This window comes from Oncorhynchus kisutch, linkage group LG21 (genome assembly GCF_002021735.2).
Source record: "Oncorhynchus kisutch isolate 150728-3 linkage group LG21, Okis_V2, whole genome shotgun sequence".
NCBI classification, from domain to species: Eukaryota; Metazoa; Chordata; class Actinopteri; order Salmoniformes; family Salmonidae; genus Oncorhynchus; species Oncorhynchus kisutch.
In genome coordinates, this window is record NC_034194.2 from 32,158,544 (window position 1) to 32,175,210 (window position 16,667).

The following is a 16,667-nucleotide window of genomic DNA, read 5'->3' on the forward strand; positions in this document are numbered from 1 at the left end:
AAAGAAAGAAAGAAAGAAAGAAAGAAAGAAAGAAAGAAAGAAAGAAAGAAAGAAAGAAAGAAAGAAAGAAAGAAGAAAGAAAGAAGAAAGAAAGAAAGAAAGAAGAAAGAAAGAAAGAAAGAAAGAAAGAAAGAAAGAAAGAAAGAAAGAAAGAAAGAAAGAAAGAAAGAAAGAAAGAAAGAAAGAAGAAAGAAAGAAAGAAAGAAAGAAAGAAAGAAAGAAAGAAAGAAGAAGAAAGAAAGAAAGAAAGAAAGAAAGAAAGAAAGAAAGAAGAAAGAAAGAAAGAAAGAAAGAAAGAAAGAAAGAAAGAAAGAAAGAAAGAAAGAAAGAAAGAAAGAAAGAAAGAAAGAAAGAAAGAAAGAAAGAGAGAAAAAGACTCCATTCAGCTCAGTGTTATAAGCAGTTTATTTGACACTGTTTATTGAGGGTTTGGATCAGATTGAGCTGAGTTTATCAAACCATGACATGGAACATATTTTCCGCGCTAGCTACTAGCTATGTGCACACTGTGCATGTCTGTCTGATGGTCATCAGAGACCACAGTCAGCCTTTTACATGGATTCACAACGGATGGGTGTAGTACCTCTTTTATATACGACCGTAAACCTTATCTGTAGAGGATACAAATGTATGTCAAATAAGAGCATAAGGGTATTAAATGGGAATGAAAATAATTAAGAATTATATATATTTTTAAATAATTCATTATTGCTACATGACCGTTTCATAAATACAGAAAGTATTATATTCAGTCAGCTATACTGTATATTCCACCAAACATTCAATAATCTAATGGTAAAGGCTAGCCAATACAAGACAAACAGAAAACTAGAATCAGCCACCATCCATCCCTATGGCCCCCATACTAAATGGTTATACCACCATTACCAGATTTCTGGCACACTCTAAAAATACTGGGTTGTTTGGATGTCCCAACAGCTGGGTTGCAGGCATTGGCTCACTTAGTTGGGTTGTTGATGCTGGGTTATTGACTTATGACCCAGCAGGTCAGCTCAGAAGACTGGAAACACAGCTTAGTAGAGGCATGGCTTTCATATAGTTTGTTTTGGCCACCTGTGAGAGTAAATGTCATTCCAGTTCATCTGTTCTGTTATATTGATATCACATGTAAAGGTTGAACACTGAAACTTTTGTAGCTTTAATGAGTCTTACACAAGTCTATGAGTTGGGGCCTAGTGGTTAGAGCGGTGGGCCAGTAACCAAAAGGTTGCTGGATCGAATCCCAGAGCTGACAAGGTAAAAATCTGTCATTCTGCCCCTGAGCAAGGCAGTTAACCCACTGTTCCCGGGCACCGTGGATGTCGATTAAGGCAACCCCCTGCACCTCTCTGATTCAGAGGGGCTGGGTTAAATGCGGAAGACACATCTCAGTTGAAGGCATTCAGTTGTACAACTGACTAGGTCTCCCCCTTTCCCCAAGAGCCTATATATATCCCAATATTGGGATAGTTACCACTTTGTTACAATATATAAATAATAATGATATTAATTTTATATTAAAATGTGTAACTTGCAAAAATAATCAAGGAAGATGTAAATTTGCAGTGGACAAACATAACATTATGAACTCTGACATGTTGCCAAAATAAGTGATCTGAAAGCCACGCCCCTAATAGAACATGCCTCCTGGAAATAAGCTGTGGATTACATCTAAAAAGACCCAGATGCTGGTTCAGCCCTGCATGAAAGTGAATAAAAACACAACTGATGGTTAAAGTAACCTATGTTGAGTAATCCAAACAACATGCTGGGTTGGATCAGATGGGTGGATGGATGGATGGATCAGATGGATGGATGGATGGATGGGGGGATAGCAAGGCAAGGAAGCAAACCTGCAAAGTACTGGATAGATTAAATATGCATACCACTAGGATCAGATGAACCTAATAGGCCATGCATCTGCTCTCTGATTGAGTTCATATGCCAACAATCAAGCCGGTTACATAAAGTGGGGTTCATAGTCTTTAAAGCAGATATGACTTGAAATCGCCTCTAGTTGCTGTTGGCCTGTCTGTCACAACAGAAACAGCAGGTTGCTGTTGGCCTGTCTGTCACAACAGAAACAGCAGGTTGCTGTTGGCCTGTCTGTCACAACAGAAACAGCAGGTTGCTGTTGGCCTGTCTGTCACAACAGAAACAGCAGGTTGCTGTTGGCCTGTCTGTCACAACAGAAACAGCAGGTTGCTGTTGGCCGGCCTGTCACAACAGAAACAGCAGGATGCTGTTGGCCGGCCTGTCACAACAGAAACAGCAGGATGCTGTTGGCCTGTCTGTCACAACAGAAACAGCAGGATGCTGTTGGCCTGTCTGTCACAACAGAAACAGCAGGATGCTGTTGGCCTGTCTGTCACAACAGAAACAGCAGGATGCTGTTGGCCTGTCTGTCACAACAGAAACAGCAGGATGCTGTTGGCCTGTCTGTCACAACAGAAACAGCAGGATGCTGTTGGCCTGTCTGTCACAACAGAAACAGCAGGATGCTGTTGGCCTGTCTGTCACAACAGAAACAGCAGGATGCTGTTGGCCTGTCTGTCACAACAGAAACAGCAGGATGCTGTTGGCCTGTCTGTCACAACAGAAACAGCAGGATGCTGTTGGCCTGTCTGTCACAACAGAAACAGCAGGATGCTGTTGGCCTGTCTGTCACAACAGAAACAGCAGGATGCTGTTGGCCTGTCTGTCACAACAGAAACAGCAGGATGCTGTTGGCCTGTCTGTCTCAACAGAAACAGCAGGATGCTGTTGGCCTGTCTGTCTCAACAGAAACAGCAGGATGCTGTTGGCCTGTCTCAACAGAAACAGCAGGATGCTGTTGGTCTGTCTCAACAGAAACAGCAGGATGCTGTTGGCCTGTCTGTCACAACAGAAACAGCAGGTTTCTAACAGGAAAATTTTAAATCTGCAGCAGACTGCTAGACCAGCACGCAATTCACTTCACAGCCTCACTTAATAGTTGATGGTTTTAAAAATGGTCTCAAAAGAAATGTTAAAAGTGAATTTATCCTATAATGTTTTGGTAATACGTTCTCAGTCCCCTGGGTTAGAGGAGTCGACTGAATGTAGGCTACCGCTTTGACATTATCAACAATGGTTACCCATGCCAGCACTGTCTGCTACTGTTACCATGTCCATGGGGCAGACAGACAGACCACTGAGTCTGGCACAGATAAGGACAGTACAGTTACAGTCTCTTCAGCCAGACACACAGTACTCCTCAAGCACTTGATTAAACCCAGCAGCAATAATCTTACTATCCCAACTAAATGCCTAAAAAGAGAAAGAGAGAGAGAGAGAGAGAGAGAGAGAGAGAGATTAAAAACAGCGAATCAGTGTTTACCTCCATGGCGAGCGCGGTGGTCTGCTGGTCGTAGTGGTTGAGGTGGTTGGGCATGAAGGTGGAGTTATAGGGCAGCCCCTGACACAGACGCAGGGTGATGGGTTCACAGGTGAACATGCTGTGGCTCCCGGCTGCAGACTCCATGGGGATGGCCTCCACCACCACCGCTGGAGGCATCAGCATGGACACACACAGCACCCACAGCAGCTCCATGGTCCCCGCAGGCTGGTGCACGGACAGGGACAGGGTTAGGGAAAAACCCAGGCTGCGGACAGGGACAGGGTTAGGGAAGAACCCAGGCTGAGGACAGGGACAAGGTTAGGGAAGAACCCAGGCTGAGGACAGGGACAGGGTTAGGGTAGAACCCAGGCTGCGGACAGGGACAGGGTTAGGGTAGAACCCAGGCTGCGGACAGGGACAGGGAAGAACCCAGGCTGAGGACAGGGACAGGGTTAGGGAAGAACCCAGGCTGAGGACAGGGACAGGGTTAGAGAAGAACCCAGGCTGCGGACAGGGACAGGGTTAGAGAAGAACCCAGGCTGCGGACAGGGACAGGGTTAGAGAAGAACCCAGGCTGAGGACAGGGACAGGGAAGAACCCAGGCTGAGGACAGGGACAGGGAAGAACCCAGGCTGAGGACAGGGACAGGGTTAGGGAAGAACCCAGGCTGCGGACAGGGACAGGCTGAATCATCAGCATCATTCACAAAGCAGTAGGTCGGTGATGGAGAGCAAAGTGTTGGGATACAGGTAAGTGGCGATTAGGGGAAAGACTGGCCCTGTTCCTGGTCTCAGAGTGTACCAGTCTGTGTGTGTAAAAAGATGGCTGCCATGGCTGAGGCTGACTGTCTCCATCACCCTGTTGAATCATAGGATTTTCATCACCTAAGCATGAGGCCTGGCTTTGGGTTGGCTGACCACAGGAGTCCCCTTCTCACCACATACACAGGTTATAAACAATGATTTAGGTCAGAGAGTGGATCCCTGCAATAGGTGTAGATGTCAAGGGATCTGGGGCAAAAATAGACAGAAACAATTAAGTACATTGTAGCCTGAATAATACCTGATTGCAAATGTCAATAACTGCACTCGACCTGACTAAAATTAATTTGACATCTTTGCTCAATATTTTAAGTGGCTCTTTAGAAAAAATGATCCATTATTGTCCTTTCATGACAATTAGAATATGGTATGTGGATATGGAATAAATTAATTTGTCAAATTTGTAAACTAATTCTATCTATGTAGTAACAGTAGGCTACGGCTACCATCGTAGTCAGTGCTTTACTTGGGCAGGAGCTGTCCGGAGCGCCATACCAGCACTTCACAGTTTTGGGGAATTTTGTACCAGCTACTCTATAAAACAAAGTAGATTATCGCCGGTCCAGATTTACAGACTGAGGCAAAAAAAAAGGTTTATCAAAGCAGAATGAAGGCGGGATATGCATTAAAGAGCAATGGAAAGTGGGCATTAATTTCCTGATTATGCTTTGTTCAAGTTTATTTGCCGCTAATCTGTGAATCTCTTTGCCAACCTGAATGCGCATGATACGCTGTTCCAAACTGTCACATGACGGGTTGTAAATCCTGAAAAGATGATGGAAATGTGTTTAAAATATTTTTGTTAATGAAATTCATGAAGGAATAGAATTGTAATATTATCAATCATTTAAAAATCTACATATCAGCCATTATCGAAATGACCCTTTAGTGATTGTGTGTGTGTGTGTGTGTGTGTGCCAGTGCGACTGGCCCGTTGCCCAAGGAGAGAGAGCGCGACATTTCAGCAGCACGTATAAAATAATGACAGACAACTAGATAGCCAATTCAAAACAGAACTTGTAGCAGTTGTCACGCTAGTTAACCATAGCTAACTAAGCACTCATGTGGTTGTCGCCTTTCCACTGGCACTAAATAAATCTGCACCATTGGAAAGCTATGATTCACCTCTATTAAACAGTAGCCATGTAATTACGAAAACGTACAAAATATTCTAATAAACGAATTGACAAATAACTTGCTGTGCATAGATCTCCCCTGAAACATGAATATACGAGCCTTATATATAAACATGTCTAGTTAGATACCTTGCTTTGAAGTAGCCTACCTTATCCATTTGATCCCTGATTCATTGAATTATTTTATAAAGACAAAAGTATTTGGTTCTAATGTTGAAATGTTTTATATCAAGGGTGTCAACCATTCTCCAGGATAGCTCATGTGTGTGCAGCCCAAACATCAACCGCTCAACAGGACCTCACATGGATGCGGAGGACCTTGATAAGCAGACGTGGGTGTTTCAGGGTTGGATCAAAAGACACAACTACATGGGATTATACACAGCAGCCTTCCAGTGTCAATAATGCTTACGTGTTCGTGTAGGCTATAATGATAGTCATGAACATTTGGTTAAAAGTAGTGGAAAATGTGTATGAACCGTTAACAGTGAATGATCAGAGGTCTCTATCATAATTTAATTAGTGAACTTCAGTGAACATTGTCTAATGGACCGACATAGAAAAAGACAGCAGCACTTCTAATAACACAGTTATAGCACAGAAATGTGCATTGTATCTTGTCTCTGTAAATATGCACACACCCTGTAGGAAGAGAATGATTCGCAAAAGCTCTTTTCCACAGCATTCTTTACTACCGCTACCATGCCATTATTACTAAAGAACAGCGTGCACTTTCAAATATGACAGGTAAGATGACCAAAATGTTGACACAATATGTGATACGAAAAAAATGTATATACCGGTAATGTAGTCAAATTACTGTGAGTAATAGCATTTACTCACGCCTTCGGCTGGCTTTTTGTGCATAACATGCTTAGAACAATGTTACAAAACTACCGGTAGACACAACAGTGACGACATAAAAGTGTAGTCGTTTTTATTTGTCAAAGCCAGCTGGCCACTCCACCGACGGTGTAATGGCCAAACCAATGTTATCCATTCAGACAAAATCAAATGTAGCAGAACAAAAGATGACGGTTGAGCTTCTTAGTCTCAATTGATGTTTAATGTATGAAGGCTAGTCTACATAAACTGAATCACTACAAGCGTATTCCGATGGTAAATTGTTAGTACCAGCGGTATTGGCAATAGGCTACATGTGTTTGCAATAAACATACAATATTTAGGCGAGTGACAGAAAACATAATCAAATAAGATTTACCTTTCTGTCGGCAGTTTTTTTTCTACGTGTCGGGGTTTTCCCACTCACGGAGCCCGTAACAATGAGTGAACAGCCCACTCCTCTGCCCACTCCTCTCCTCCTCTCCTATCGGTTTACGAAGGCGATAATGTTATCGAAGAGCGAGAGCGCGCATTAAACGCGGACGCGCCAATTTAAACCAATGCCTTTTCTATCTCAAATCAAATCAAATTTTATTTGTCACATACACATGGTTAGCAGATGTTAATGCGAGTGTAGCGAAATGCTTGTGCTTCTAGTTCCGACAATGCAGTAATAACGAACAAGTAATCTAACTAACAATTCCAAAAAAACTACTGTCTTATACACAGTGTAAGGGGATAAAGAATATGTACATAAGGATATATGAATGAGTGATGGTACAGAGCAGCATAGGCAAGATACAGTAGATGATATCGAGTACAGTATATACATATGAGATGAGTATGTAAACCAAGTGGCGTAGTTAAAGTGGCTAGTGATACATGTATTACATAAGGATGCAGTCGATGATATAGAGTACAGTATCTACGTATGCATATGAGATGAATAATGTAGGGTAAGTAACATTATATAAGGTAGCATTGTTTAAAGTGGCTAGTGATATATTTACATCATTTCCCATCAATTCCCATGATTAAAGTGGCTGGAGTAGAGTCAGTGTCATTGACAGTGTGTTGGCAGTAGCCACTCAATGTTAGTGGTGGCTGTTTAACAGTCTGATGGCCTTGAGATAGAAGCTGTTTTTCAGTCTCTCGGTCCCAGCTTTGATGCACCTGTACTGACCTCGCCTTCTGGATGACAGCGGGGTGAACAGGCAGTGGCTCGGGTGGTTGATGTCCTTGATGATCTTTATGGCCTTCCTGTAGCATCGGGTGGTGTAGGTGTCCTGGAGGGCAGGTAGTTTGCCCCCGGTGATGCGTTGTGCAGACCTCACTACCCTCTGGAGAGCCTTACGGTTGTGGGCGGAGCAGTTGCCGTACCAGGCGGTGATACAGCCCGTCAGGATGCTCTCGATTGTGCATCTGTAGAAGTTTGTGAGTGCTTTTGGTGACAAGCCGAATTTCTTCAGCCTCCTGAGGTTGAAGAGGCGCTGCTGCGCCTTCCTCACGATGCTGTCTGTGTGAGTGGACCAATTCAGTTTGTCTGTGATGTGTATGCCGAGGAACTTAAAACTTGCTACCCTCTCCACTACTGTTCCATCGATGTGGATGGGGGGGGTGTTCCCTCTGCTGTTTCCTGAAGTCCACAATCATCTCCTTAGTTTTGTTGACGTTGAGTGTGAGGTTATTTTCCTGACACCACACTCCGAGGGCCCTCACCTCCTCCCTGTAGGCCGTCTCGTCGTTATTGGTAATCAAGCCTACCACTGTTGTGTCGTCCGCAAACTTGATGATTGAGTTGGAGGCGTGCATGGCCACGCAGTCGTGGGTGAACAGGGAGTACAGGAGAGGGCTCAGAACGCACCCTTGTGGGGCCCCAGTGTTGAGGATCAGCGGGGAGGAGATGTTGTTGCCTACCCTCACCACCTGGGGGCGGCCCGTCAGGAAGTTCAGTACCCAGTTGCACAGGGCGGGGTCGAGACCCAGGGTCTCGAGCTTGATGACGAGCTTGGAGGGTACTATGGTGTTGAATGCCGAGCTGTAGTCGATGAACAGCATTCTCACATAGGTATTCCTCTTGTCCAGATGGGTTAGGGCGGTGTGCAGTGTGGTTGAGATTGCATCATCTGTGGACCTATCTTGCAGTAGTTGTCTGTAGCCCTATGAATATGTTCTAATATTTACCTTAGCCTACTGAAAACAAAATACAATTTCAGTTTTGAAATGACAAATTTACTTTTTGAATTAGTTTTACACATTTGTGTCACACAAATAGTATTTTGTTTTTAGTAGGCTAAGGTAAATATTACAACATATTCATAGGGCTGAAGGCCTACCTGGAATAGAATAAAAACGATGTGGATAACATATCTCTCTATTTTTGATGTGTTTATTTTATTCCAGGAAGAGGCCTTTAGTGGGGCACACACACGTGTAAATAGTAATAGTTATTACTTCATATTACAACACGAAGCACATGCATACGGCTCCTTGTGTGTGGTTTGTATTTCGGTCGGTGGCAACAGCGCCACCCTTGTGTGTCAAGCGGTGTTTGTGCCGCTCATGTCGTTGCTCTTGACGACGCAAAGCAGCGACAGTGACAGGGTTTATAGAGAGGGGAGGTGAACCCTAGGCAGGGACGCCGCTATGGATTTTGGGCCTCATGAAAAGATATCACATTGGGCCCCACCACCACAGGCCACACCAACCCTGTGCAACCACACATCTTGCTGTAACCACACATCTCCAGAACCCAATCGACCCATTCAAAGCTTTAAATAACTCTACCTTTGCAGGCTTGCAACTCTCTTGTAATCCAATATCTACTGTACGATATTTACTGACAGTGAGCTGTGAAAATATAACACTGTGCAGACATGCATGCAACATTCTGCATCCAGTGGAATTCACTATCTGATGCAAGACTGACACCCTCTATAAGACGTGCTAAAAGCCATCTTTTACAGTCTAAATATCATTTTAATGGTACAATTATTGAACGGAAAATGTTCTTAACATTAATGAATAACTTAAAATAAATATAACTTAAATATACATCAACCTTTTCAATTAAAATAAATGAACATTATCTATAGAATGATATAACAAACAAAATAATAAAATCAGCAGTAGATTTCTGAACTAAGTATACATACCAACTAGAAAATAAGCAGCTGTAAAAGTGGAAATGGAAAATGGAAAACAAAATGGAAATGAAAAGGCCTGATGGTGGCGCTAGAGGAAAGGTCAAGTGGTCACCAAATCAATAGGTTTCTTCCACTTGGGGTCTTGATTGTGCAAAACAAATTTAGTTTTAGTTTACTGAAAGCTCTCTCGCCACCAGCAACAGTCACAGGCAGGGTGCAAAATATACGTAGAGCAATGCACACTTCTCCCAAAATGCTTTGCAGCTGCATCTTACAAATTGCATTCAGGAGACCAAGAGGGGACAAGTTAGGAGGGAAAGGGGCAGCATATACAGTGTTCAGGTGTCAGGAGACTAAGAGGGGACAAGTTAGGAGGGAAAGTGGCAGCATATACAGTGTTCAGGTGTCAGGAGACTAAGAGGGGACAAGTTAGGAGGGAAAGTGGCAGCATATACAGTGTTCAGGTGTCTTACTTCATGTTGAAACTCAGGTGTAAGATCTCTGGAATACTTCATGATCAGTGGTTGGCACACAGAAGGGACTTCATCCTCACTAATCTGCCCAACTTTCAGAACAGCAGAAAATGATTCTACAATTTTTGCAGTGGTGTGGAACCTAGTGTCCAAGTCACTTATGATGTTGTCCATAGCAGTAAAAAAACACTGTTCTGAAACACCGTTGCTGCACTGTCCTGAGCTGTCTCCTCTTCAGAAGTCTCATCATGGAATCTCTTCCTTTTCCTCTGGCGACTGTGTTCCTTGCTAAATTGAGGTGCAACATCCATTTGCGTAGCAATCAGTGTTGCCTCAGACAGGAGAGTCTCCCATCCATCTCTAAGAGCCTGCATCTCTTCCTTTAAGACTCTGATATTGGCTGACTCTGTGTCAAGTGCAATTTTTCCTGACTGGAGAATCACATTCCTGTCCTCAATGCATTGCAGTACCTGCAATTATGCCACTGACATGTCATTCAACACAATGCTGCTCACCTCCTCTTTCAGTTGGGAGACAGGGCTGGTTCAGGGGTATGGGGATGGGGAGACAGGGCTGGTTCAGGGGTATGGGGAGACAGGGCTGGTTCAGGGGTATGGGGATGGGGAGACAGGGCTGGTTCAGGGGTATGGGGAGACAGGGCTGGTTCAGGGGTATGGGGAGACAGGGCTGGTTCAGGGGTATGGGGAGACAGGGCTGGTTCAGGGGTATGGGGATGGGGAGACAGGGCTGGTTCAGGGGTATGGGGATGTGGAGACAGGGCTGGTTCAGGGGTATGGGGATGTGGAGACAGGGCTGGTTCAGGGGTATGGGGATGTGGAGACAGGGCTGGTTCAGGGGTATGGGGATGTGGAGACAGGGCTGGTTCAGGGGTATGGGGATGTGGAGACAGGGCTGGTTCAGGGGTATGGGTATGGGGAGGCAGGGCTGGTTCAGGGGTATGGGGATGGGGAGGCAGGGCTGGTTCAGGGGGATGGGGAGATGGGGAGACAGGGCTGGTTCAGGGGTATGGGGATGGGGAGGCAGGGCTGGTTCAGGGGGATGGGGAGACAGGGCTGGTTCAGGGGGATGGGGAGACAGGGCTGGTTCAGGGGTATGGGGAGACAGGGCTGGTTCAGGTGTATGGGGATGGGGAGACAGGGCTGGTTCAGGTGTATGGGGATGGGGAGACAGGGCTGGTTCAGGTGTATGGGGATGGGGAGACAGGGCTGGTTCAGGGGTATGGGGATGGGGATGGGGAGACAGGGCTGGTTCAGGTGTATGGGGATGGGGAGACAGGGCTGGTTCAGGGGTATGGGGATGGGGAGACAGGGCTAGTTCAGGGGTATGGGGATGGGGGGACAGGGCTGGTTCAGGGGGATGGGGAGACAGGGCTGGTTCAGGGGTATGGGGATGGGGAGACAGGGCTACTGAGCCTGAAGCTGCATCTGTTGGCACCAGGCAGGGGCAGGGACAACTGATTTAGTATGAATAGCTTGCTAAAAGTTTGCCTGCAACAAAGTTTGCCGCCCCTGTACCTCGGTGCCGCTGACCCGAGGTACAGGGGCGGAGCCAGAGGGGTGTCCGGGGTGGCACTGGACACCCCTGACATCTGATTGGCCACCCCGGGTGCCAGCCCAAAATGTAATTTGCTACTGGCAGTTTGAGGCTGATTGACATCTCATTTCACCTCTTATTGAAAGAATAATTTATTTTAGTAAACAATTGTTGGAAAAATTACTTGTGTCATACACGAAGTAGATGTCCTAACAGACTTGCCAAAACTGTAGTTTATTAACAAGAAATGTGTGGAGTGGTTGAAAAACGAGTTTTAATAACTGCAATCTAAGTGTATGTAAACTTCCGACTTCAACTGCACCTACCTCTTCATGTTTTCTGATCTGATGTAAATTTGGTTGGAAGTGGTTTTATACTCTGTGGAAGAAAGGGTGGCTCTATGACGACGATGTACATGTCCATACTCACAGGGGCGTGGCCACTAACTAGGTCAACTTTATATGAAAATCTATACTCTCATTTAGAAGGCTAACATCACATTTAATCTTTTCACAAATAGTTTATGTAATTAAATACGTTCCATAACATTTAGATGTAAACCCCAGAATTGAGAAGTGTACACAACCAGAGACACAGTAATGTGTGTTTCCTGTACCTTCATGAGATCACCAAATGAAACACACTCGACATGACTGTCCCTTAAGTGTCCACGGATCACTCCCACATTTTCAAAAAGATACATTTCTTTAATTAAATAGTTTACATTCCAATCTCAAACACAACAGAGCATAGAGGCAGCGTATTTTCCGACCCCCATAAAACAGCAGACTTCCCGCTCTCCCCCTCTACAAGAGAGAGCACGCTGTAGAGGGGACCCACTGTAACCTGATTCTTCAGATCGTCACAGGAGATTTATGACGAATACATACCAAACCACACTTTAATATACTGTATTATGCCATACCCCATGTATACTGTATACCTGAGTTGGCACTGGGAGGGTATAGTTGAGTTGGACCAGCTGTGGAAGCCCGAGTGTCTCAGATTGGGCTGGTGTATCAACTTTCCCCCACACCGTTTGAACAGGGAGTCTGGAAGAGACTACATAGACAGTACTGGAGTTCCACATCGGCAAACCTAAGGTGAGTGACTGGGGGCCTGGACAGTGTTTAAAACGACCTGTAAGGAACAGACCCAGTTCCTGTGTGTGTGTGTGTTCAGACTCCCTCAAAGCAGTAGTTCATCATCCCAGAGGTCCATAAACGCTGTGACCTTAGACCAATAAGAAAGTATCCTCAGAGGAGGTGCTTTCCACACCCTCTGTCCAGTGAGAGATGGGCGATGGCAGCACCACAAGGGGGTCCCAGCCTTAGGGGCTGCCCCCTTGGAGGGGTACAGACATACACCCCACTGACACTGAGATTGAACTATCTGGAGAATCTGGACTCCATAGAGCATGGCGTAAGAACACTTCCTCTGGTAGTTTGTGTGTGTGTGTGTGTGTGTGTGTGTGTGTGTATAGTGACATTTACATCAGTCTTAAAATACAAAGCATTTACTATACCATTGCATTCATTCCCAAATGAAAGCACAACCTATCATGCACTGCACCTGTGGCCTGGGATAAATACAGTTGTATTGAATTGAACAAATCAGCACATCAGAGTAATTAGGTAAAAAATTCCCATGTAAATTCACCTGGTGTTCCTGTGACATGATCTAAGTAAAGAACAGCGGGGTGATCATCACCAACCAGGCCAAGCCAGACAATACAACGAATAAAGAGCTGTCGAAATACAATTATAAACTACATGAGGCCAAGCCAATCAACACAAATAAGAGCTGTCTGCAGCCATTCACTAGTAAGCACCTCTTAATAGAATGTGACACAGTTGTTTTTCTATCCTCATGGGGACCTCTAATTTCCATTGAAAATCCTATTTTCCCTAACCCATAACCCTAAAACACTAACCCTGATTCTAACCGTAACCCTAACCTTAAAATAGCTTTTGTCCTCATGATGGCATGGGAAATGACCACACAAGAGAGAATTTTCCTTGTTTTACTATCCTTGTGGGGAATTGAGGTTATTTTAGGTCCCCCACAAGGAGATGAACCAACCCATACACCAGAGGCATCATGCATATGGAACAGACTTCATATGGAAATGTATGTTAATACACTACCCAGGGGACTGTGTGTGTGTGTGTGTGTGTGTGTCAGTGAGGACAAAAACACGGATGCTGCTTCAGGGGAGAGGCAGAGAAAATTCTAAGTGTTTCCATCTACAGAAATACCAAACTAAACGATAAAACACCTAAATATCTTGTAAATAATACAATAAGTAGTTCACTAATTCTCTCATTTGACAACTTACGACATGGACATGGACAATACAGACACTATAACATGTAGACATACAGTACTGCATACACCACAATACACCATACAGTACACCGTACACCATACACTACACCATACGCCATACAGTACACCATACAGTACACCACAGTACACCACAGTACACCACGCCATACAGTACAGTACGCCATACAGTACAGCACGCCATACAGTACAGCACACCATACAGTCCACAGTCCAGTACACCATACAGTACATCTTACAGTCCACCATACAGTACATCTTACAGTCCACCATACAGTACATCTTACAGTCCACCATACAGTACAGCTTGCAGTCCACCATACAGAACAGCACATCTTACAGTCCACCATACAGTACAGCACATCTTACAGTCCACCATACAGTACAGCTTGCAGTCCACCATACAGTACAGTACACCATACAGTACAGCTTGCAGTCCACCATACAGTACAGTCCACCATACAGTACAGCACATCTTACAGTCCACCATACAGTACAGTCCACCATACAGTACAGTCCACCATACAGTACAGCACACCATACAGTCCACAGTCCAGTACACCATACAGTACATCTTACAGTCCAACTTACAGTACAGTCCACCATACAGTACAGTACACCATACAGTCCACAGTCCAGTCCACCATACAGTACATCTTACAGTCCAGTCCACCATACAGTACATCTTACAGTCCAACTTACAGTCCAGTCCACCATACAGTACATCTTACAGTCCAACTTACAGTACAGTACACCATACAGTACAGCTTGCAGTACACCATAAAGTATATCTTACAGTCCACCATACAGTACAGTACAGTACACCATACAGTACAGCTTGCAGTCCACCATACAGTACAGTACACCATACAGTACAGCTTGCAGTACACCATACAGTACATCTTATAGTCCACCATACAGTACAGTACAGTACACCATACAGTACAGCTTGCAGTACACCATACAGTACATCTTACAGTCCACCATACAGTACAGTACAGCATACAGTACAGCTTGCAGTCCACCATACAGTACAGTACACCATACAGTACAGCTTGCAGTACACCATACAGTACATCTTACAGTCCACCATACAGTACAGTACAGTACACCATACAGTACAGCTTCCAGTACACCATACAGTACAGTACAGTCCACCATACAGTACATCTTACAGTCCACCATACAGTACACCATACAGAACAGTACAGTCCACCATACAGTACATCTTACAGTCCACCATACAGTACAGTACAGTCCACCATACAGTACATCTTACAGTCCACCATACAGTACAGCTTGCAGTACACCATACAGTACAGTACAGTCCACCATACAGTACATCTTACAGTCCACCATACAGTACAGTACAGTACACCATACAGTACAGCTTGCAGTACACCATACAGTACATCTTACAGTCCACCATACAGTACAGTACACCATACAGTACAGCTTGCAGTCCACCATACAGTACACCATACAGTACAGCTTGCAGTACACCATACAGTACATCTTACAGTCCACCATACAGTACAGTACACCATACAGTACAGCTTGCAGTACACCATACAGTACATCTTACAGTCCACCATACAGTACAGTACAGTACACCATACAGTACAGCTTGCAGTCCACCATACAGTACACCATACAGTACAGCTTGCAGTACACCATACAGTACATCTTACAGTCCACCATACAGTACAGTACAGTACAGTACACCATACAGTACAGCTTGCAGTCCACCATACAGTACAGCTTGCAGTCCACCATACAGTACAGTACAGTACAGTACAGTCCACCATACAGTACACCATACAGTACAGCTTGCAGTACACCATACAGTACATCTTACAGTCCACCATACAGTACAGTACAGTACACCATACAGTACAGCTTGCAGTACACCATACAGTACATCTTACAGTCCACCATACAGTACAGTACAGTACAGTACACCATACAGTACAGCTTGCAGTCCACCATACAGTACACCATACAGTACAGCTTGCAGTACACCATACAGTACATCTTACAGTCCACCATACAGTACAGCTTGCAGTCCACCATACAGAACAGTACACCATACAGTACATCTTACAGTCCACCATACAGTACAGCTTGCAGTCCACCATACAGTACAGTCCACCATACAGTACATCTTACAGTCCACCATACAGTACATCTTACAGTCCACCATACAGTACAGTCCACCATACAGTACATCATACAGTACACCATACAGTACATCTTACAGTCCACCATACAGAACAGCACATCTTACAGTCCACCATACAGTACAGCACATCTTACAGTCCACCATACAGTACAGCTTGCAGTCCACCATACAGTACAGTCCACCATACAGTACAGTCCACCATTCAGTACAGTACACCATACAGTACAGCACATCTTACAGTCCACCATACAGTACAGTCCACCATACAGTACAGTCCACCATACAGTACAGTCCACCATACAGTACAGTCCACCATACAGTACAGCACATCTTACAGTACACCATACAGTACAGTACACCATACAGTACAGTCCACCATACAGTACAGCCCACCATACAGTACAGCATACAGTACAGTCCACCATACAGTACAGCACATCTTACAGTCCACCATACAGTACAGCTTGCAGTCCACCATACAGTACAGTACACCATTCAGTACAGTACACCATACAGTACAGCACATCTTACAGTCCACCATATAGTACAGTCCACCATACAGTACAGTCCACCATACAGTACAGTCCACATTACAGTACAGTACACCATACAGTACAGTCCACCATACAGTACAGCACATCTTACAGTACACCATACAGTACAGTACACCATACAGTACAGTCCACCATACAGTACAGCACATCTTACAGTCCACCATACAGTACAGTACACCATACAGTACAGCACATCTCACAGTCCACCATACAGTACAGTCCACCATACAGTACAGCACATCTTACAGTCCACC

General features: G+C 44.6%; 1 protein-coding gene across 1 annotated transcript in view; it reads right to left on the reverse strand.

The window, feature by feature from the left end:
* LOC109866125 (frizzled-3-like) overlaps positions 1 to 3,749 on the reverse strand; it is a 38,660-nt gene extending 34,911 nt beyond the window's left edge. The window contains exon 1 of the mRNA XM_031800284.1: positions 3,359 to 3,749. Within this exon, the coding sequence (XP_031656144.1) occupies positions 3,359 to 3,571 (213 nt within the window). The 5' untranslated portion in view covers positions 3,572 to 3,749. The remainder of the gene's footprint in view (positions 1 to 3,358) is intronic.
* Between the last annotated feature and the right edge of the window lie 12,918 nt (positions 3,750 to 16,667).